Genomic DNA, 23422 nt, shown 5'->3' with positions numbered 1-23422 from the left:
CATATGCTTAGCTTAGGCAGGTGTGGTGGCACATGTCTGTAGTCCCGGCGACTTGAAAGTCTGAGGTGGGAGAATCACTTGAGGCCAGGAGTTTGAGGCTGTGATGTACAATGATTGTGACTGTGTATAGCCACTGCACTCCAGCCTGGGCATAGTGAGACCCTGTCTCTTAAAAATATGTATCTCTAAGCCAGGAGTTTGAGGCTGTGATGTACAATGATTGTGACTGTGTATAGCCACTGCACTCCAGCCTGGGCATAGTGAGACCCTGTCTCTTAAAAATATGTATCTCTAAGCCAGGCGCAGTGGCTCACGCCTGTAATCCCAGCACTTTGGGAGGCCGAGGTGGGCGGATCACTTGAGGTCAGGAATTCAAGACCAGCCTGGCCAACATGGCGAATCGCCATCTCTACTAGAAATACAAAAATTAGCCTGGTGTGGAGGGGCATGCCTCCCAGCTACTTGGGAGACTAAGGCACAAGAATCGTTTGAACCTGGGAGATGGAAGTTGCAGTGAGCTGAGATCGCACCACTGCACTCCAGCCTGGGTGACAGAGTGAGACTCCATCTCAAAAAAAAAAAAAAAAAAAAAATATATATATATATATATATATATATATAGAAGAGCAAGAGGCCATTTTTGCGAGAATTACTGTAAATGGCTTATTTTTTATCTTTATTAAGCCAATTGAACAAACATTTGAGGCTTTTATATTTCCTACTAGTAATAGGGCATTGGGTTTACTGTGTGTAGTATTAAAATAGCCATAAGATTTTAAGTGAATACAAAAAAACTAATTTTAAAGGACTGTAGAGGAGGTGAACATTTTTGAGCCCTTGCTGTGTACCAAGAATTGGGTTAAGTGTTTAATATACATTCTTATTTAATCTTGTCAACTCTGTCAATTTTAAGTACTGTTGGCCAGGCACAGTGGCTCATGCCTGTAATCCCAGCACTTTGGGAGGCCGAGGCGGGTGGATCACGAGGTCAGGAGATCAAGACCATCCTGGCTAACACAGTGAAACCCCGTCTCTACTAAAAATAGAAAAAATTAGCCGGGCTTGGTGGCAGGCGCCTGTAGTCCCAGCTACTCAGGAGGCTGAGGTAGGAGAATGGCGTGAACCCGGGAGGTGGAGCTTGCAGTGAGCTGAGATTGCGCCACTGCACTCCAGCCTGGGTGACAGAGTGAGACTCCGTCTCAAAAAAAAAAAAACAGAAAAGTGTAAGTACTGTTATTTTTTTCCGTTTTACAGATGAGAGAACCAAGAGTAGTTATACATAGTCACAGCTGATGGGTGGCAGAGGGTTTTGTTTGGTTGGTTGATTGGTTTTGGGTTTTTTGTTTTGGGGTGTTTGTTTCTTTTTGGAGACAGAAGCTTGTTCTGTCACCCAGGCTAGAGTGCAGTGACACAATCTTGGCTCACTGCGACCTCCCCGGGTTCAAGCGATTCTTGTGCCTCAGCCTCCCGAGTGGCTGCTACTATGGACATGCACTACCACCCCTGGCTAATTTTTGTATTTTTAGTAGAAGTGGGGTTTCATCATGTTAGTCAGGCTGGTCTCGAACTGACCTCGTGATCCGCCCACCTCGGCCTTCTAAAGTGCTGGGATTACAGGCATGAGCCACGGCGCCCGACCAAGTGGCAGAGTTTTGTGGTGCAAACATAGACATTCAGGAATTTAGGGCCATATGTGTTATGTAAGTCATAATATCTCAATGTCTATAGCTTCTATGTGTTATTTCTTTACTTGCTTTTTAAAGTTGATGATGGGAAATTTCTGGTATACTCAGAAGTAGAGTAGAATAAAGAAACCCCCGTCTCTGTCACTCAATCTCAGCAACTGTGACGTGGCTTACCCCTCTGCCCCCCATTATTTGGAAGCAGATCTCAAACATCATATTTTTTAAAGTAAAACCATAATACCATTAATCAGATATAAAAAACTAATAGTCATTTCTTAATATTCTCCAATATGCAGTCAGTGATTAGATTTTCCCAATTGTCATATAATTTTTTGAATGAGTTTAACTCAGAATCCAAATCAGGCCCATATATTGCAAGTGGTTGACGTGGCTCGTAAGTGCTTCAGTTCTTAAGGCCCCCCCTCTTTATCTCTCTCTTTTTTCTTCTTACAATGTACTTATTGAGTAATCCTGGTCATGTGTCCCATACAATTTCTCATAGTCCAGATTTTGCATATAGACAGTGCCATATGATGCCATCTAACCTCTTCCTCTATCCCTGGATAGCCTATATGTTGATGTAGTTAGTTTGAGATTGGCAGTTATGGCCAGGCGCGGTGGCTCATGCCTGTAATCTCAACACTTTGGGAGGCCGAGGTGGGTGGATCACCTGATGTCAGGAGTTCGAGACCAGACTGGCCAACATAGTGAAACCCCATCTCTACTAAAAATACAAAAATTAGCCAGGCATGGTGGTGCATGCCTGTAGTCCCAGCTACTTGGGAGGCTGAGGCAGGAGAATCACTTGAACCTGGGAGGCGGAGGTTGCAGTCAGCGGGGTGAGACTCTGTCTCAAAAAAAAAAAAAAGGATTGGCAGTTAGCATTCGTTAGAGATTTGATCAGATTCAGGTTTAACTTTTATTTTTTCATATACTTTAAGTTCTAGGGTACATGTGCACAATGTACAGGTTTGTTACATAGATACATGTGCCATGTTGGTTTGCTCTGCCCATCAACTGGTCATTTACATTAGGTATTTCTCTTAATGTTGTCCCTCCCCTTGCCTCCCGCCCCACGACAGGCCCCAGTGTGTGATGTTCCCCGCCCTGTGTCCAAGTGTTCTCATTGTTCAGTTCCCACCTATGAGTGAGAACATATGGTGTTTAGTTTTCTGTCCTTGTGATAGTTTGCTCAGAATGATGGTTTCCAGCTTCATCCATGTCCCTGCAAAGGACATGAACTCATCCTTTTTTATAGCTGCATAGTATTCCATGGTGTATGTTTGCCACATTTTCTTAATCCAGTCTATCATTGAAGGACATTTGGGTTGGTTCCAAGTCTTTGCTTTTGTGAATAGTGCTGCAGCAAACATACGTGTGCATGTGTCTTTATAGCAGCATGAGTTATAATCCTTTGGGTATATACTCAGTAAGGGGATCACTGGGTCAAACTGTATTTCTAGTTCTAGATCCTTGAGGAATTGCCACACTGTCTTCCACAATGGTTGAACTAGTTTACACTCCCACCAGTAGTGTAAAAGCATTCCTGTTTCTTCACATCCTCTCCAGCACCTGTTGTTTCCTGACTTTTTAATGATCGCCATTCTAACTGGTGTGAGATGGTATCTCATTGTGGTTTTGATTTGCATTTCTCTGATGACCAGTGATGATGAGCATTTTTTCATGTGTCTGTTGGCTGCATGAATGTCTTCTTTTGAGAAGTGTCTGTTCATATCCTTTGCTCACTTTTTGATGGGGTTGTTTTTTTCTTGTAAATTTAAGTTCTTTGTAGATTCTGGATATTAGCCCTTTGTCCAATGGGTAGATTGAAAAAATTTTCTCCCATTCTGTAGGTTGTTCACTCTGATGGTAGTTTCTTCTGCTGTGCAGAAGCTTGTTAGTTTAATTAGATCCCATTTGTCTATTTTGGCTTTTGTTGCCGTTGCTTTTGGTGTTTTAGTCATGAAGTCCTTGCCCATGCCTACGTCCTGAATGGTATTGCCTAGGTTTTCTTTTAGGGTTTTTATGATTTTAGGTCTAACATTTAAGTCTTTAACCCATCTTGAATTAATTTTTGTATAAGGTGTAAGGAAGGGATCCAGTTTCAGTTTTCTACATATGGCTAGCCAGTTTTCCCAGCACCATTTATTAAATAGGGAATCCTTTCCCCATTTCTTGTTTTTGTCAGTTTTGTCAAAGATCAGATAGTTGTAGATGTGTGGTGTTATTTCTGAGGCCTCTGTTCTGTTCCATTGGTCTATATCTCTGTTTTGGTACCAGTACCATGCTATTCTGGTTACTGTAGCCTTGTAGTATAATTTGAAGTCAGGTAGTATAATGCCTCCAGCTTTGTTCTTTTTGCTTAGGATTGTTTTGGCAATGCGGGCTCTTTTTTGGTTCCATATGAACTTTAGTTTTTTCCAATTCTGTGAAGAAAGTCATTGGTAGCTTGATGGGGATGGCATTGAATCTATAAATTACCTTAAGCAGCATGGCCATTTTCACGATATTGATTGTTCCTATCCATGAGCATGGAATGTTCTTCCATTTGTTTGTGTCCTCTTTTATTTCGTTGAGCAGTGGTTTGTAGTTCTCCTTGAAGAGGTGCTTCACATCCCTTGTAAGTTGGATTCCTAGGTATTTTATTCTCTTTGAAGCAGTTGTGAATGGGAGTTCACTCATGATTTAGCTCTCTGTCTGTTATTGGTGTGAAGGAATGCTTGTGATTTTTGCACATTGATTTTGTATCCTGAGACTTTGCTGAAGTTGCTAATCAGCTTAAGGAGACTTTGGGCTGAGATGATGGGGTTTTCTGAATATACAGTCATGTCATGTGCAAACAGGGACAATTTGACCTCCTCTTTTCCTAATTGAATACCTTGTATTTCTTTCTCCTGCCTGATTGCCCTGGCCAGAACTTCCAGCACTATGTTGAATAGGAGTGGTGAGAGAGGGCATCCCTGTCTTGTGCCAGTTTTGAAAGGGAATGCTTCCAGTTTTTGTCCATTCAGTATGATATTGGCTGTGGGTTTCTCATAAATAGCTCTTATTGTTTTGAGATATGTTCCATCAGTACCTAGTTTATTGAGAGTTTTTAGCATGAAGGGCTGTTGAATTTTGTCGAAGGCCTTTTCTGCATCTGTTGAGATAATCATGTGGTTTTGTCATTGGTTCTGTTTTTTGTTGTTATTGTTGTTGTTGTTTTTGAGATGGAGTCTTGCTCTGTCACCCAGGCAGGAGTGCAGTGGCACGATCTCGGCTAACTACAACCTCCACCTCCCGGGTTCACGCCATTCTCCTGCCTCAGCCTCCTGAGTAGCTGGGACTACAGGTGCCCGCCTGCACGCCTGGCTAAGTTTTTGTATTTTTAGTCGAGACGGGGTTTCACTGTGTTAGCCAGGATGGTCTGGATCTCCTGACCTCGTGATCCACCCACGTCAGCCTCCCAAAGTGCTGGGATTACAGGCGTGAGTCACTGTGCCTGGCCTTTGGTTCTGTTTATGTGATGGATTATGTTATTGATTTGTGTATGTTGAACCAGCCTTGCATCCGAGGGATGAAGCTGACTTGATCGTGGTGGATAAGCTTTTTGATGTGCTGCTGGATTCGGTTTTCCAGTATTTTATTGAGGATTTTTGCATCAATGTTCATCAAGGATATTGATCTAAAATTCTCTTTTTTTGTTGTGTCTCTGCCAGGCTTTGGTATCAGGATGATGCTGCCCTCATAAAAATGAGTTAGGGAGGATTCCGTCTTTTTCTATTGATTGGAATAGTTTCAGAAGGAATGGCACCAGCTCCTCGTTGTACCTCTGGTAGAATTCAGCTGTGAATCCGTCTGGTCCTGGACTTTTTTTGGTTGGTAAGCTATTAATTATTGCCTCAATTTCAGAGCCTGTTATTGGTCTATTCAGAGATTCAGCTTCTTCCTGGCTTAGTCTTGGAAGGGTGTATGTGTCTAGGAATTTATCCATTTCTTCTAGATTTTCTAGTTTATTTGCATAGAGGTGTTTATAGTATTCTCTGATGGTACTTTGTATTTCTGTGGGATCAGTGGTGATATCCCCTTTATCATTGCATCTATTTGATTCTTCTCTTTTCTTCTTTATTAGTCTTGCTAGCGGTCTATCAATTTGGTTCATCTTTTCAAAAAACCAGCTCCCAGATTCATTGATTTTTTTAAGAGTTTTTTTGTGTCTCTATCTCCTTCAGTTCTGCTCTGATCTTAGTTATGTCTTGCCTTCTGCTAGCTTTTGAATTTGTTTGCTCATGCTTCTCTAGTTCTTCTAATTGTGATGTTAAGATGTCGATTTTAGATCTTTCCTGCTTTCTCTTGTGGGCATTTAGTGCTATAAACTTCCCTCTACACACTGCTTTAAATGTGTCCCAGAGATTCTGGTATGTTGTGTCTTTGTTGTCATTGGTTTCAAAGAACATCTTATTTCTGTCTTCATTTTATTATTTACCCAGTAGTCATTCAGGAGCAGGTTGTTCAATTTCCAAGTAGTTGTGCGGTTTTGAGTGAGTTTCTTAATCCTGAGTTCTAATTTGGTCTGAGAGACAGTTTGTTGTGATTTCTGTTCTTTTACATTTCCTGAGGAGTGCTTTACTTCCAACTATGTGGTCAGTTTTGGAGTAAGTGCGATGTGTTGCTGAGAAGAATGTATATTCTGTTGATTTGGGGTGGAGAGTTCTATAGATGTCTATTAGGTCCACTTGGTGCAGAGCTGAGTTCAAGTCCTGGATATCTATCCTTGTTAACCTCCTGTCTCGTTAATCTGTCTAATATTGACAGTGGGTTGTTAAAGTCTCCCATTATTATTGTGTGGGAGTCTAAGTCTTTGTAGGTCTCTAAGGACTTGCTTTATGAATCTGAGTGCTCCTGTATTGGGTATATATATTTAGGATAGTTAGCTCTTCTTGTTGAATTGATACCTTTACCATTATGTAATGGCCTTCTTTGTCTCTTTTGATCTTTGTTGGTTTAAAGTCTGTTTTATAAGAGACTAGGATTGCAACCCATACTATTTTTGCTTTCCATTTGCTTGGTAGATCTTCCTCCATCCCTTTTTTTTGAGCCCATCTGTGTCTCTGCATGTGAGATGAGTCTCCTGAATACAGCACATTGATGGATCTTGACTCTTTATCCAATTTGCCAGTCTGTATCTTTTAATTGGGGCATTTAGCCCATTTACATTTAAGGTTAATATTGTTACGTGTGAATTTGATCCCGTCATGATGTTAGCTGGTTATTTTGCCTATTAGTTGATGCAGTGTCTTCCTAGCATTGATGGTCTTTACAATTTGGCATGTTTTTGCAGTGGCTGATACCAGTTGTTCCTTTCCATGTTTAGTGCTTCCTTCAGGAGCTCTTGTAAGGCAGGCCTGGTGGTGACAAAATCTCTCAGCATTTGCTTGTTTGTAAAGGATTTTATTTCTCCTTCACTTATGAAGCTTAGTTTGGCTGAATATGAAATTCTGGGTTGAAAATTCTTTTCTTTAAGAATGTTGAATATTGGCCCCACTCTCTTCTGGCTTGTAGAGTTTCTGCCGAGAGATCCACTGTTAGTCTGATGGGCTTCCCTTTGTGGGTAACCGACCTTTCTGACTGCCCTTAACATTTTTTCCGCTTCCCTTTATGGGTAACCGACCTTTCTCTCTGACTGCCCTTAACATTTTTTCCTTCATTTCAACCTTTGTGAATCTGACAGTTATGTGTCTTGGGTTGCTCTTCTCAAGGAGTATCTTTGTGTGGTGTTCTCTGTATTTCCTGAAGTTGAATGTTGGCCTGCCTTGCTAGGTTGGGGAAGTTCTCCTGGATAATATCCTGCAGAGTGTTTTCCAACTTGGTTCCATTCTCCCCGTCACTTTCAGGTACACTAATCAAATGTAGATTTGGCCTTTTCACATAGTCCCATATTTCTTGGAGGCTTTGTTTCTTTTTACTCTTTTTTCTCTAAACTTCTCTTCTCACTTTATTTCATTAATTTGATCTTCAGTCACTGATACCCTTTCTTCCACTTGATGGAATCGGCTATTGAAGCTTGTGCATGTGTCACATAGTTCTCATGCCATGGTTTTCAGCTCCATCAGGTCATTTAAGGTCTTCTCTACACTGCTTATTCTAGTTAGCCATTCATCTAATCTTTTTTCAAGGTTTTTAGCTCCCTTGCGATGGGTTCGAACATCTTCCTTTAGCTCAAAAAAGTTTGTTATTGCCGACCTTCTGAAGCCTACTTCTGTCAGCTCGTCAAAGTCATTCTCCATCCAGCTTTGTTCCGTTGCTGGCGAGGAGCTGCAATCCTTTGGAGGAGAAGAAGTGCTCCAGTTTTTAGAATTTTCAGCTTTTCTGCTCTGGTTTCTCCCCACCTTTGTGGTTTTATCTACCTTTGGTCTTTGATGTTGGTGACCTACAGATGAGGTTTTGGTGTAGATGTCCTTTTTGTTGATGTTGATGCTACTCCTTTCTGTTTGTTAGTTTTCCTTCTAACAGTCAGGTCCCTCAGCTGCAGGTCTGTTGGAGTTTGCTGGAAGTCCACTCCAGACCCTGTTTGCCTGGGTATCACCAGTGGAGGCTGCAGAACAACAAATATTGCTGCTTGATCCTTCCTCTGGAAGCTTTGTCCCAGGGGGCACCTGCCTGTATGAGGTGTCAGTCGGCCCCTACTGGGAGGTGTCTCCCAGTTAGGCTGCACGGGGGTCAGGGACCCACTTGAGGAGGCAGTCTGTCCGTTCTCAGAGCTCAGACACCATGCTGTGAGAACCACTGCTTTCTTCAGAGCTGTCAGACAGGGACGTTTAAGTCTGCAGAAGTTTCTGCTGCCTTTTGTTCAGCTGTGTGCTGCCCCCAGAGATGGAGTTTACAGAGGCAGCAGGGCTTGCTGAGCTGCAGTGGGCTCCGCCCAGTTCGAGCTTCCTGGCCGCTTTGTTTACCTACTCAAGCCTTAGCAATGGCGGACGCCCCTCCCCCTGCCAGGCTGCTGCCTCGCAGGTCAATCTCAGACTGCTGCACTAGCAGTGAACAAGGCTCCATGGGTGAGGGACCAGCTGAGCCAGGCTGAGGATATAATCTCCCATTCTGCCGTTTGCTAAGACCATTGGAAAAGCGTACTATTTGGGCGGGAGTGTCCCGATTTTCCAGGTACAGTCTGTCATGGCTTCCCTTGGCTAGGAAAGGGAAATCCCTTCCCAGGTGAGGCGATGCTCTGCCCTGCTTCGGCTCGCCCTACGTGGGCTGCACCCACTGTCCAGCCAGTCCCAGTGAGATGAACCAGGTACCTCAGCTGGAAATGCAGAAATCACCCGTCTTCTGATCATGCTGGGAGCTGCAGACCAGAGCTGTTCCTGTTCAGCCATCTTGTAACGGAAGCCTTTACTATTTTAAAATAATGGAAATGGCTTGGTAAACTCTTCTCTCACAATACATATAGTATTGCAAGCTACGTTGTAAAGTCTAGTGTCTTATTTTGGGTGGAAGTCAGGGATTATTTGTTTTCTTTAGTTTGTTTTAGAAATCTGTTCAGAATCTCTCCCTGTGTGCTTTTGTTTGCTTGACCATGGTAAGAAGGTGGAGTGGTGGCCCATCTGGAGTGAAGAAACTTTGAGCAAAGAGTTGAAGGACCAGCTCCTAGCACCACCTGTGGCCCTTGTGTGGTAGCCATGGACAGTGTGAACATGTTTTCCTTTGTGCAGTTAAGGAGTTAACAAATTCTTCTAAGTTTCCTTCCAGCTCAGGGTACTGTTTTAAGCCTAACCATATATATTAAGTTATTTGGGGGGATGTTCAGGGGTTAGTGTGTGCATTTCTTGGTTACCATCTAAAGATAAACTCTTTTTTCTTTTTCCCTTCTAGCTATTGTACACACGTGACAACCTATGAAGAATCAAATTATTCTCTGAGTTATCAGTTTATACTAAATCTCTTCTCCTTCCTGCTCAGAATAAAGACTTCCCTTCTCCATGAAGAAGTGAGCTTAGTTGAGAAGAAACTTTTTGAGAAAAAATACAGTGTAACAAGAAAGAAATCAAGATCCAAGAAAGTGAGACGACATTGAGAAAATGAAATAGAAACTTTCTGGAAAAATATTTTAATAGTGATAGTAACATCAGATTTTAATATAACATTCCAGAGAATTGTGGAAAATACTGCATATGTATGTATAGACTCTGACACATATTTACATATACATCAAGTGTGCTTAGAAAAATGTATATTGTAAAGCAGGTGAGCTTTGTTTGATTTTATTTTTCAGAGTATGAATATTCTAAGGGAAAGTTAAAACAATAGCAAATTGTGTAATTGTATCCAGAAATGTATACTCTTTGTATTTTAAAGCTAAATTTATTTTTTAAACTAGATCCCTTCCTTATTCTTTATGCCCCAGAGTAAATCCCAGATGGATCAAAGATCTAAACATAATCTTTCATATGTAAAAATATAAAAGTATTAGTAGAAAACAAATATGAATGCTTTGATGATCTTGGAATAGCAAAGTCAATTTTTGCAGCATATGGTGGACAAAGAAATAATTTATTTAATGTATCAATAGCTCTTGCAAAGCAAAAGGAAAAAAGCAAACTGAGTAAGGGATATGAAAAATTAGTTTTCTGAGGCTGGGCGCGGTGGCTCACACCTGTAATTCCTGCACTTTGGGAGGCTGAGGCGGGCGGATCATGAGGTCAGGAGATCGAGACCATCCTAGCTAACATGGTGAAACCCCGTCTCTACTAAAAATACAAAAAATTAGCCAGGCGTGGTGGCAGGCGCCTGTAGTCCCAGCTGCTCGGGAGGCTGAGGCAGGAGAATGGCGTGAACCCGGGAGGCGGAGCTTGCAGTGAGCCGCGATTGCGCCACTGCACTGCAGCCTGGATGACAGTGCAAGATTCCGTCTCAAAAAAAAAAAAAAAGAAAAGAAAAATTAGTTTTCTGAAGGCCAAGCCAAAAAACATGATAGGATACTCGACCTCACTTATACTCAAGAGATACAAATTGAAATGAATACTGTTTCCCACATATTGGATTGGCAAAGATTATAAAGATGTATAAAACCTGCTATGGACTTTGGAAAATCAGGCATTCTTGTTCTGAGTTCATTTATGCATGCAACAGATAGCAACTCCTGTGTTCAGGCATGTTCTAAGCACTGGGGATACAGCACTGAACAAGACCCCCACCTTTAAAGACCGTAGGTTCCAACTAGATGGAAGCTGATAGTAAAAATATATATTATTTTTTGGGGAATTAAGTACAATGAAGAAAAAGCAAGAAAAGATAAATGATAAGGTAAGCCATTTTATAAAGGGCGGCTGAGGGAGGATCCTCTGGGGCAGTGGCATTAGAGCAGAGACCAACTTGCCTGGAACACAGTAGCACGAGCACGAGCAGCCATGCAGCCATCCCGGGGGAGATCAGCCCAGGCAGAGGAAAGACGTGCAGAGGCTCTGAGCAGGGGCATACTGGATGCAGTCAAGGACTGGCAAGGTGTCCAGAGTGGCCGGAGCGCTGTGGTTAAAGGGGAGAGGGAGAGCAGATGGGCAGATGGGATGGTAGAGGTTGCTCTGAGGTCATGGTAAGGATGACCTTACCATGGTTGGCTTTTATCTCAAATGTCACAGGAAGCCCCTGGAAATTTTTAAACGAATGATGTGATCCAACGTATATCATAAAAGTATCACTGACTACTCTGATGAGTACACTGTAGTGGGGATGTGGGCAGTGGTTAGAGAGTTCATTTTGAATTGAATATATTTTGTTACTCTCTACCTGTTTCACTTATTGTAAGGTTTTCTTTTTTCTTTTTTTTTTTTTTTTGAGACAGGGTCTTGCTGTGTCACCCAGGCTGGAGTGCAGTGGCGTGACCTTGGCTCACTGCAGCTTTGACTCCCTGGCTCAAATGCTCCTCCTGAGCCTGACTAGCTGAGACCACAGGCATGTGCCATCATATCCAGCTAAATTTTTTATTTTTCGTAGAGACAGAGGTCTCAGTATGTTGCCTAGGCTAGTCTTGAAATTCTCGGCTCAAGTGATCCTCCCACCTCAGCCTCCCAAAGTGCTGGGATTACAGGTGTGAGCCACCACGTCTGGCTGACTACAACTTTTAATATTTTTTAATTTTTGCACTTTTTTTTTTGAGACAGAGTCTCGCTCTGTCACCCAGGCTGGAGTGCAGTGGCACAATCTCGGCTCACTGCAAGCTCCGCCTCCCGGCTTCACGCCATTCTCCTGCCTCAGCCTCCCGAGTAGCTGGGACTACAGGCACCTGCCACCACGCCAGCTAATTTTTGAATTTTTAGTAGAGATGGCGTTTCACCATGTTAGCCAGGATGGTCTCGATCTGACCTCGTGATCCGCCCACCTTGGCCTCCTAAAGTGCTGGGATTACAGGCATGAGCCACCGCGCCCGGCCTAATTTTTGTAACTTTTTATAATGAGACTTATACAGTGATTTAAATTATATACAGGATGCTCAGCCAGCACAAAGCTGTGGTGAGATTTGGGCCCAAGTCTCTGACTCCAGATTCCAAACCACATTAAAAAAAAAAAAAATCACCTGCAGACTGCCTATAGCTTTAACAGTCTCTGTCTCCCCTTCATTCACATCCTTCGAGTGGAGAAAAGTTTGTGAATATTTAGTAAATTTGATTCAATAGACATTTTATTTTTTTGTAAAGATGATGGGGTCTTGCTATGCTGCTCAGGATGGTCTTGAACTCCTGACCTCAAGTGATCCTCCCACCTCTGTCTCCCAAAGTGCTGGAATTACAGATGTGAGCCACTGCGCCCTGCCTGGTTTGGTAGTTTCTTAAAAGTGAAAATTAGACCTACCATGTGATCCAGCCATTCCACTACTAGGTATCTACCCAAGAAAAATAAAAGCATGTTTCCACACAAAGACTTGTATACAAATATTCATAGCAACTTTATTTGGAATAGCAAAAAAAAAAAAGGAAAACAACCCGAACAGCCATCAGCAGCTGAATGGATAAACACATGGTGGTATATCCATACAATGAAACACTACTTAGCTGTGAAAAAGGAATGAATTATTGAAACAATATCCCTGCTCAGGAGCAGGATTTGGAGAATATAAGAAGCATATCTTTTATAATTTAAAAACTTGCTTTCTAAGATTTGAACTGAAAGATCTTTTTTGTAGATGAGTCATGGAATTGACATGATTTGAAGTGTTATGGCACTTCATATGAATAAAAAAATCGAAGTTGCTAACAAGTTCCATGTACTTAAAAGTATTGGGACAGAGCGCTCAAAGCTATGAAAAGTTTTGGACCACCCATGAATATGAGATAAGATTAACAAGAGAGGAGAAGTAAGTGAAAAATATGGCTTTCCATGCATTTCAAATTTTGTGAATTACCATTGAAAGCTAGTGATGAAATGTTACTCTCTAGGAGTCAGTGTTTTCACATCTAAAAATAGTATCGGTCATAGAAAAAGCTTATCTGTCTACTGCCAAAAAGGGAAGAGGGTAATAGCACGTATTGAGCACCTACTATATATTCAGATGAGGTCCTGCCATACGAAATTCAGTCTCTGCTGCTCTGGGGGCCATGCAGTCGTCTTTAGATAATAGGTGTGGAGCTAGGGGTTCCGCTGTGAAGTAACCTTCCTTCCCGGGGTGCTCAGCCAGCACAAAGCTGTGGTGAGATTTGGGTCCAGGTCTCAGACTCCAGATTCCAAACCACATTTAAAAAAAAAAATCATCACCTGCAGACTGCCTATAGCTTTGACAGTCTCTCTGTCTCCCTTTCATTCACATCCTTCGGGTGGAGAAAGGTTTATGAATATTTTAGTAAATTTGATTCAAAAGACATTTCTTGATTATCACATTGGTTCTCAAAGTGTGGTCCCTGGACCAGTGACATCAGCATTACCTGCGCACTCTTTAGAAATGCACATTCTCAGGCCTACTCCTGATTCCCAATCCAGAAACGCAGTGTGGGTCTAACAATCTGTTTTAACAAGTCCTCTGGTTCGCTCCAGGCTCCAGGGTGGGACAGTCACTGGTGCTTCTGCCGGCTGGGACAACAGGGCCCCAGTGTGGAACTTGCAGCCCGTGACCCCCTCCTAATGGCTCCTCTCAGTTCCCATGGTCCCAAAAGCCCTCCGTCCCCTGCAGGGCTGCCCCACAGTGGCCTTCCACATCCTCCTGATAGCAGAGGCCCCCGCCACCCCCAGGGCCGCCTCTGCAGCTGTGCCGCAGCTCCTCTGCCCAGGCACCTGCACTGACACGGAGCACCCTGTAGGTTGTCTGCTTGAGGCCTCTACCTAAATGCTTGCCGCAGCTGTTTCTAAACTACAAAAGCACACAACCATGAGATGAGGCAGAGGTGGGCTGAGTGCCACAATGGATGCCAAGAGGAAGAGAGATGGACATGGCGCTGGGAGGCTCTGGGCGCCACTGGAGTGGGGCGCTCAGTTCCCAGGCTGCCCTGGCCGGGAGAGGAGTTGAGTCTTAATCTCCTTTAAGGAAACATAATAAATAAACTACTTTGCCACTAGAGTGATTTATGTGTTGATTTGGGTGGAATCTCTTTCATGAACACATTTTATGTTTTTTTTAAAAAAATTAGATTATTCCTTGGCCAGGTGTGGGCACAGGGTGACTCACGCCTGCTATCCCAGCACTTTGGGAGGCCAAGGTGGGTGCATCACTTGAGGTCAGGAGTTCAAGATCAGCCTGGCCAACATGGTGAAACTCTGTCTCTACTAAAAATACAAAAATTTGCTGAGTGTTGTGGCAGGTGCCTGTAATCCCAGCTACTTGGGAGGCTGAGGCAAGAGAATCGCTTGAACCCAGGAAGCAGAGGTTGCAGTGAGCCGAGATCATGCCACTGCACTCTAGCCTGGGCAACAGAATGAGACTCCATCTTATAAATAAATAAATCAATTAGATTTCTTACCACTACAGTGAAGCATAATTTTCTGATTTAGGCAACTACCCTAAAGGGAAATAAAACTAAGTGAGATTCCAAATGGTCTCAGATTTAGTAACTACTGTAATACCTGTAGTGCACAATCAAATGCTTATAGGAAGTGAAATAGAACGCGGCCGATACCTGTGGAAAAGTGCTTCAATTGTCTTATGTCTATGACCAGCCTAAGCTCATAGCCGTACAGATATGTATACCATAAATGTGCTGAAACTAAGTTAAATTTCTTGTTTTTAATTGTCTTAAGTATCAAACTTGGATCATCAGAACATGTTGGAAAAACACAGCTCTGAAGCCCACTTATTAAGCACCTGTGCTGTATCGAACATTTTACATTTGTTCATTTAACATATCTAGATAAATCTACTCATTTACAGCTGTAGTGATCCAAGATTTGGTCACAGCAGATTAAAACAAAACCTTTAAGTTAAAAATAATGTTAAAATCGGTGAATATATTAATGCTATGAGAATCTTTGCCTATGAGAATACAGAACTTTGGCCCAAATATTTGATTAATCTACAGGGTTATATACATTTGGAGCACAGTTTTGTTGTTTGTTTGTTTTTAATCCTCTTCCCAAAAATGGGTTTCTTTAGGCAGCTTGAGACTCCTGTGTTAGACTTAAGAGGAAAAGGAGTGGGTGCCTCTCAACTGGGACCAGTGGACATTATTATGGGAATATACCAATGGTGGCAGGTTGATGACCTTATCTCCCTGCAGGGTAGCATTTCTCTCTGGGCTCTCAGCAAGTCTGCCTGTCACTGCCACCCAGAAGTGGAGCCACCTTCTGAAGCCCAAACCGAGGAGGGAGAGCCCAGGGTCCTCAGGCGCCTCGCAGCAGGAGGCCGGGAGTTCACCCACAGTGTCTAGTTCTTTGTTATCTTTTCTTTTTCCCTCCGTTGGCGCAAAGCCACCTAGAAAAAAAAAGGAGAATTAATTCATCCCTCCATTCACACGAGAAGACATATTGTTTAAATAAGAAAGGAGCACGATTTCCCGAATCTTCAGCAAGACCTTGAATAGAGTTTCCAAAGTATGCCTGCTGTAAAAGTTTGTGGATTATTATAAACTGCAGATAGTTAAGAGTGTGTGTTTTTATCTTGAGTATGTAGCTGGTGACTTTTTAAAAAAATTAAAATGCCTCTGTGTTCCTGAAAGCTGAGTAAATTCACACAGTATTAAGTCTCTCACAAAACGAATTCAAGCAGTTCTAAGTGTATGTTCCCTTGTTTTGTGCCCTTGTGAAGTATTTAAGCATAAAGAGCTTTAGTGCCAGACTTACCTGATAATATGCTATGACTTCAGAAGAGCTTACAAAAGAGTGCTTTTATTGACTTTATAAATTAAGAACCTGGTATTTCAGCTCAGTTGGCCTTCTGCCCTTCTGAAACAATCATTCCCTTCTGGGACAATTAGTACATGTTTTATGGATATTTGCGTTGAACTGGGTGACTTGCAGACACTCCTAAAGGAATTTTTAGTTAGAATGCCACTTAAACGCAGTTGCCTTTTGTCACCATTGTTGTCCACATTAATTTAAATTAAGTAAGTTAAACATTACCTACAATGAAAAAGGTGGTCTCTGAATTTTTAAAACTGCCCCCAAGGTTTAAAGTAGGAAAAAAATGTATTCTTTGCCATGTTCGAGGATAAGAAAATGTTGTAAAACATGAATACTTATTTTTACCTTTCTCTCCTTAGCAACTGACACCAGAACAAAAGTCTCCCTGGAAAGGTTCCTCTGGTCCCAAGCGGTCACCTGCTCGGGCCCCAGAGCCCCCGGGGGTAGGGAGGTGGGCTCTGTGCCTCTTCCCCCTCCACTGTCCATCCTGCCACAGCAGTTTGCAGAGTCAGCTCTTCTGCTCTAAAACTGGTTTTGTTTTTTGTTGTTGTTTTGTTTTGTTGCCATTGCCCCGTGCTAAGTGCAGCCCACGGCCCTCATGTGGAATGGGAATCAGGTAGTAAAGTCAGTAATGTTGGTTTCGCCTGCTCCTCCTCACCACAGCCCAAGGGTCAGAGCTGTGGAATGGCCTCTTAGAACCCAGCTCTATCACGCCCTCTCATCTCCCGCTGCTGCCCAGGAAAGGGAGGGACCCAGGTTCCTGCACCCCTCAGATCATTCTGTGTCTCCACTCACTTCCTTCAATTCCTCCGCACCTACAGCACAGCCTATTTTTGACATTATCATAGCCTGCTTATGTGTATCCTGGTTTACTAACTAGACAGGCTTTCGTGAGACACGGCTCCTACAGAACCCTAAATCCAACAGATGTTCAGTAAATGCTTTGATGAAAGTAGTGATGAGAAAGGGGAAAATTACAAAAAGCTTCCCACTTTCTGATCAGCTACTGCTGTACTGTTTTCACTATTCAGTGATTTCACCATTCTGTGAATGGGCTCAGTTGTCTGCCTACAAATGTTGGTTTTGAGTCAAACTGAAGTTATTTGAAGACAGAAGGAGGAAATGGGCCTAAGTTTCACCCCTGGCATTCCTGTGGCCATATCAAATATTTATATAGTGCTTAGAGTGGGCCAGGCACTTCACATGTATGGACTCTTTTATCCATACTTTTAGCAGCCCTATGGTCCTGTAATATTGTACAAAGGAGGACGTGGAGACACAGAGAGGTTGTTACATGCCCAGGGCCATGTTGGTAAGCATGGAGCCGGGCTCCGATTCCAGGCTGTTGGCTGAAGTCTGTGGGCTTGGCCAGCCTACCGTGCTGCCTCACCAAGACTCAACCCCTGGTGATGTCAGTTTGGAATCTAAGGAGCCCAAAAGCTGCTCAGAAGAAAACTAGAGCATTTACAACTAGCATATATCCTCACCACCTCTCCTCCATGCCTCCACCCCAAACCTGTTCTTCCTCTGCCTTCCCTGACTCAGTGACAGCCCCGTCCACCTAATTGCGCCAAGTCATAAATCTCCAGCCCCTCCCTCCCTGTCACCTCCAAATCTCATCCTCACTTCGCTGACTTTCTACCACCAAGCACCTCTGGACTCCGCCCTCCTTCGACGGTCACTGCCCAGCTCTGGCGCTCCCCGTGTTCTCCCAGGGGCTGCAAAGCTCTCTCCCCTCCAACACACATTGCCCCTCTGCCAGTTATTTTCCCAAATCGGGTCTAAACCCCCGCCCCACTCCCCGAGATGCAGCATCTTCCCGTGGCTCCTGTTGCCTAGAGGCAAGACAGTGTGTTCTGGTTGAGCCATCAGTGTGGCCCCAACACTTTTCCCATCCCCCGCCCTGCCTTGCACCCTCGATTTCAGGCAAGCCATGGCCTCTCACACACTGAGGCCTCTGCCTGTGCTGTATGCTCTATCAGAAATGTCCTCTCTCTTCTTCCTTTAGGACTCTTGATCAATGCCATCTCCCTTCAACCCTCCCCACCTCAGCTCCCCAAGCAGAGTTCATGGTTTCCAAGCACAGAGCTCAGACCTCCGTAAGGGCATGCACCGTCTGTGCCACATGCCCGGGTCTCTAGATGGAGCCTCCTTGTGCTGGCCCATGAGCTTGCTGTGCACACAGACGCCAGTACCCACAGGGCAGGTAGGCACTCCGGTTAGTGCTCCCTCCCCAACCTGACGGCTTGGTAGATTTTAAGATTAAGAAACTTGAGATCTTACGGGAAAAATATCACAACGATAATAGAGGCCACATGCCAAAGAAGCATATCTAGGAAATGTTACACATCTAGTTTGTAATTACAAGTTTTATACAATTAATTTCCACTTACCAGCTCATCAGAAACTTTCCAGGTTTGCTGTTCTCTGCATTTTCAATGCAATGACTACATTCATTTAGCTTTATTAAGAATCCTATGCATACTAAGATTTGGCTTTTGCATTTTGCCTGGTCCTCCATCTACACGAACAGCTCTCTAATTTCATGTCAGAGTTAGTGCCTGCCGTCTGCTGATCCCCATAATGGCCCCAGAGCAGAGTAACTTGAGGTTTTATGATGTCTTGAGGAACTTTTATTAAAAGGACCACAATACCTAAGTAAATAATGCTCAAGGAGCTCCCCAGTTCTAAACCAGGAGAGCATGGTTATGCCCATGATAATTTCAGGCCAAACACACACAAGTCTCTGCCACTCCTGAAGAGCAATCCCAAAACTCCAAGACCTGCTTCCCTTCTTGTCCCTCTGATGCTTATCACAAAATTCTCCTGATTTGGCCAGGCACGGTGGTTCACGCTTGTAATCCCAGCAACTTTGGGAGGTCAAGGCCGGCGGATCACCTGAGGTCAGGAGTTCAAGACAAGCCTGGCCAACACAGTGAAACCCCGTCTGTACTAAAAATACAAAAATTAGCTGGGCGTGGTGGCAGGCACCTGTAATCTCAACTACTTGGGAGGCTGAGGCAGGAGAATTGCTTGAACCCAGGAGGCGAGGTTGTAGTGAGCCAAGATCGTGCCACTGTACTCTAGCCTGGGCGACAGAGCTAGACTCCATCGCGGGAAAAAAAAAATTCTCCTGATTTTTCCCTTTACCTTTTTTCAACCTCTACCTTTTTCTAATCATCACCAACAGTGATGCCCACTTATTTGAAAGCTCCTGTGCTGTATTGAACATTTTACATTTGTTCATTTAACATACTAGATAAATCTACTTATTTACAGCTATAGTGATTCCAGATTTAGTCACAGCAGATTAAAACAAAACCTTTAAATTAAAATTAATGTTAAAATCAGTGACTATATTAATACTGTGGGAATCAACTCAAAAGTACAGATATTGAAATCAGTAGTATCATGGTTTAGAAAAGACATATCAATGTGGCTTGCAAAAGGCTCAGACTTCAAGTAAGGGAGCTGACAGCTGGGGAAGGATTACTGTAAAAACACAGTTAATAAAATGTCAGTTTTGGTTGGATGATTTAATCCCTCTTTGCTTTTTCCCTACCTATAAAGCAAAGATAAATCTCTCTTGTACTAAAATGTGGTTAGATGCTCCAACAATTTTTTTATTTTTTTTTAAGATGGAGTTTCACTCTTGTCGCCCGGGCTGGAGTGCAATGGCGCGATCTCCGCTCACTGCAACCTCCGCTTCTCAGGTTCAAGTGATTCTTCTGCTTCAGCCTCCCAAGCAGCTGGGATTACAGGCATGGACCACCATGCCCGGCTAATTTTTGTATTTTTAGTAGAGATGGGGTTTTCACCATGTTGATCAGGCTGGATGGTCTTGAACTCCTGACCTCGGGTGATCCACCTGCCTTGGCCTCCCTAAGTGCTGGGATTATAGGCGTGAGCCACCACACCCAGCAGCTCCAACAATTTTAAGTGGACATTATTTTATAATAGAGATGTTTGATCATTAATAACCCTTTCTTCAAAGAGTGAAATATGCACCTGTGAGCCAGCAAGCCTCACCACGGCCTCTTAGCTCCCCTGTCTGGGGTGTTTGCTTGCAATGGCATTGAGCCTAATGACTCCGCCCCGCTCAGTGTCAGTCAGAGGCAAGAGAGGTTCACTGGAGGTTAAGGCCAGGGTGCTTGAGCCCAGGGCTTTTTGGTAACTGTGTTGCAAGTATTGAGCCTTCCTTGGAATGATCGATCTACAGTGAAGCCACGGGAAAAGAATGTGAGAGACCTAGGTTCTTCTCGCTGCCAACAAGTGGGTGACACCCAACATGACATAGCTTCTTCTGCCTACATTCTGAAATAGGGAGAGCTGGCTGCTGGCCTCTTGGCGACTGGGTCTGGGTCAAGTCCCAAGTATTTGACAAGACTCACCTGAGACTCCAGTCATCCTGGCAGTGGCAGGCAGGTATGGTGGGGACAGGTATCAAACCTTCATAAGCAAGCATGCTCAAGACAGTGTCGCAGAAGACACAGGAAAACAGAGCCTGTGGATACCAAACAACCGAGAGCTAATCTGCACAGTCAGTGTGTTCTCTAAGTTTGAGAATCAACTTAGGGAGTAATCAAATGCCATCTTCCAAGCCAGACACTGTCACTAGCACCTGCCATGGCTGCCACATGTGTCCAGGTGCTCTGTAATGAGTGCTGTGGGCTGAACCCAAAATCTCATGCAGAAACACCCACCCATTGGCAGTACCACCACTAGAAGGAAAATACGGGGTTTGGAAACAAGATATCTGGGTTCTAGTCCCAAACGTATTGACCATGAGACTTACATACATTATTTGATCTCTCTGGACTTTGTTTCTCCATCTACAAGATGGGTAGAACCCTGCCTACTTCAAAGGGTTGTTTTAAGAATCAAATGAGCTCAGGTATGTGATCACATTGAGCACTGAATTCTGCCAAAAGAAGGTACATGTCATTATCATCCCGAATAACAACAGTAATTGTTGATCATCTACCGTATGCTTGTCTCTATGCCAGATGATGAGGACGTTTTAAAAATATGAGATATAGTTTTTGTCCCTTAAGCAGCTTATGCTACAGTGAGGGAAAATTGGGAGGTGGAAAGTTTAATATTGATCGAGTTTCTGAAATGTGCCTGGCATTGTCTGAGATACTTTTCTTAAACCAAAACAAACACAACCTTTGGTGACAGGAATGATTATCCCATATCCCACAGCTCAGGAAAGTGACGCTCAGAGGGTAAGAAACTTTGTCACAGAGCTGGTGGTGAGGGTGATTTTACACTCCCTGCCTCCCACACCAGTTTCTCAGAGTGGAAAGACTTTCATCTCGCACTGGCACGACCTTGAGACCCCGGGTTCTGGTGAACGGGGGGGACAGGTGCTTGGATGTCAGGGTGAAGGCTCTGCCATCATCTTTCAGCCCCCGGAGATGTCCCTTCAATATGGGCTGTTTCATCAGGGCTGAAGTCCCTGAATGTGGGGAATCCCACAGATGGATTAGGTAACATGTCCAACCAACAAGGATGTGGAGGAATTGGACGGGGTTCCTGCCGCCTAGTCTTTAAAGAAGATGAATGCCATCTGCCAGCGTCTGTCTGCCAGGCATTGTGTGAGTCTTTAAGTACTTTATTCATAGTTAACTCCACGTCTCTTGATGTATTTTCCATGTTTTACAGATAAGAAAAGCCAGGACTGGCAGCGAAGTAGACTAAAGATAAAAATCAGAGGCAGCCCTGGCATGTGAATCTGTATCTGCCTCAGTTCCTCCCTCGGAATTGTGCGGAACTGAGTCAAGTAAAAGCAGAGCCACTTGCGATGAGTGGCTTCACGAAGGACAGCGGAGGTGCTTGGGGAGTCCTCCTACTGGGATGGGAAGGGTTCCTAGAAGAGCTGGCATTTGAAGTTGGCCACTAAAGATGTAACTTGGGTGGCAAGGGAGAGAGGAAAAGCACAGGCAATGGCAGGCGCCTGAGATTCAGGATGTGCTCAGAGAACTCTGTGACGGGGTGCAGTGACTCCACTGAGACCACCCTGCTGGTCAACAGAAGAACCTGGACTAGAACCCAGGTCTTGTAACTCTAAATCTACTATCCACCTCCCAACCCCACTCAATGCACCCATGAGCCTGTTAGTACTGTACCATATGGTCTCCAATGGGAGCGGGGGTCCCAAATTAGTTCTCTACTCTGAAACTCATGGCTTGGGAAGGTACCTTCAAAGATCCTCTTTCTTTGAAAAAACACTACCTTTGAGCTTAAAAAGATTATTGCCAAACAAATAAAAAGATGAAAAACCTCACTCATAACTTAAAAAAAAAAAAAAAAGCAAATCAAAACAATGAGATCCCATTTTTCATCTAATAGACTAGCCAAGCAAACTTCAGTGGTGCCCATGGTTTTCTAGGGTGCGGCACAGTAGGCAGTCTGATATTCTGTGGTAGCAATCTAAATAAGAGCAGCCTTTTGGAAAACAATCTGGCAAGAGCCAGGAAAATGGCAGCTGCAGGCCAGGTGCGGTGGCAGTGGCTCATGCCTGTAATCCCAGCACTTTGGGAGGCCGAGATGGGTGGATCACCTGAGGTCAGGAGTGCGAGACCAGCCTGGCTAACATGGCAAAACCCCATCTCTACTAATAATACAAAAATTAGCCGGGTGTGGTGGCAGGTACCTGTAATCCCAGCTACTCTGGAGGCTGAGGCCTGAGAATCACTTGAACCCAGGACGTGGAGGTTGCAGTGAGCAGAGATTGCACCACTGCATTCCACCCTGGGCAACAAGAGCCAAACTCCATCTCAAATAAAAAAAAAACAAAAAACCAAATGGCAGCTGTGCATTCCCTTTTCTCAGTAACTCCGATTCTAGGGATTTATCCTGTGGCAATACCTGATCAAGTGTGCAAAAATGTAGTTAAAGGAATGTGTTACTGTGAATGTTTGTAATTAAGAAAAGCTAGGGAAAAAACCCTAATTGCTCACCAATACATTCAAGTTATCATATAGCCATTCAAAGAAATACTATACAGCCATTTTTTAAAGTGAACTAGATTTCTATGTGCTGATGTGGAAAATGTTTAAACCATAGAAAGGAAAAACAAGCAAGCTGTGGAAGATTGTGCAGTCCGAATCCCATTTGTCTAAGAAAATAAACCATGTGAGTGCTTGTACAGATAGAAGATATCTGGAAAGATAAACACAAATTGTTCACAGTGGTTATCTCGAGGACGAGGGGCTGGGGATGGAGGAGGCCAGGGACTGCATTCTGTATCCTTCTGCAGAGCTTCAATTTCTTCCTTTCTCCCTTTCTTTGTCCCGTTCCTAATCCTTTTCTACCTTTTTTTCTTTTTGAGATGGAGTCTTGTTCTGTCGCCCAGGCTGGAGTGCAGTGGCGCGATCTTGGCTCACTGCAACCTCCGCCTCCTGGGTTCAAGCAATTCTCCTGCCTCAGCCTCCCGA

At 43.7% G+C, this 23422-nt stretch overlaps 1 protein-coding gene across 6 annotated transcripts in view; it reads left to right on the top strand.

Annotated features, from left to right (window-relative positions):
- Positions 1-12264, top strand: part of TAF1B (TATA-box binding protein associated factor, RNA polymerase I subunit B) — a 94428-nt gene extending 82164 nt beyond the window's left edge. For all 6 annotated transcript variants that reach the window (XM_002812302.6, XM_009237546.4, XM_024242651.3 and 3 more), the window contains one exon: positions 9537-12264. In XM_002812302.6, coding sequence (XP_002812348.3) covers positions 9537-9738 — 202 coding nt within the window. In that variant the 3' untranslated portion in view covers positions 9739-12264. The remainder of the gene's footprint in view (positions 1-9536) is intronic.
- Positions 12265-23422: the final 11158 nt, after the last annotated feature.

This window comes from Pongo abelii, chromosome 12 (genome assembly GCF_028885655.2).
Source record: "Pongo abelii isolate AG06213 chromosome 12, NHGRI_mPonAbe1-v2.0_pri, whole genome shotgun sequence".
NCBI lineage: Eukaryota > Metazoa > Chordata > Mammalia > Primates > Hominidae > Pongo > Pongo abelii.
Note: the sequence above shows the minus strand (reverse complement) of the source record. Positions and strands in the feature narration are given on the sequence as shown.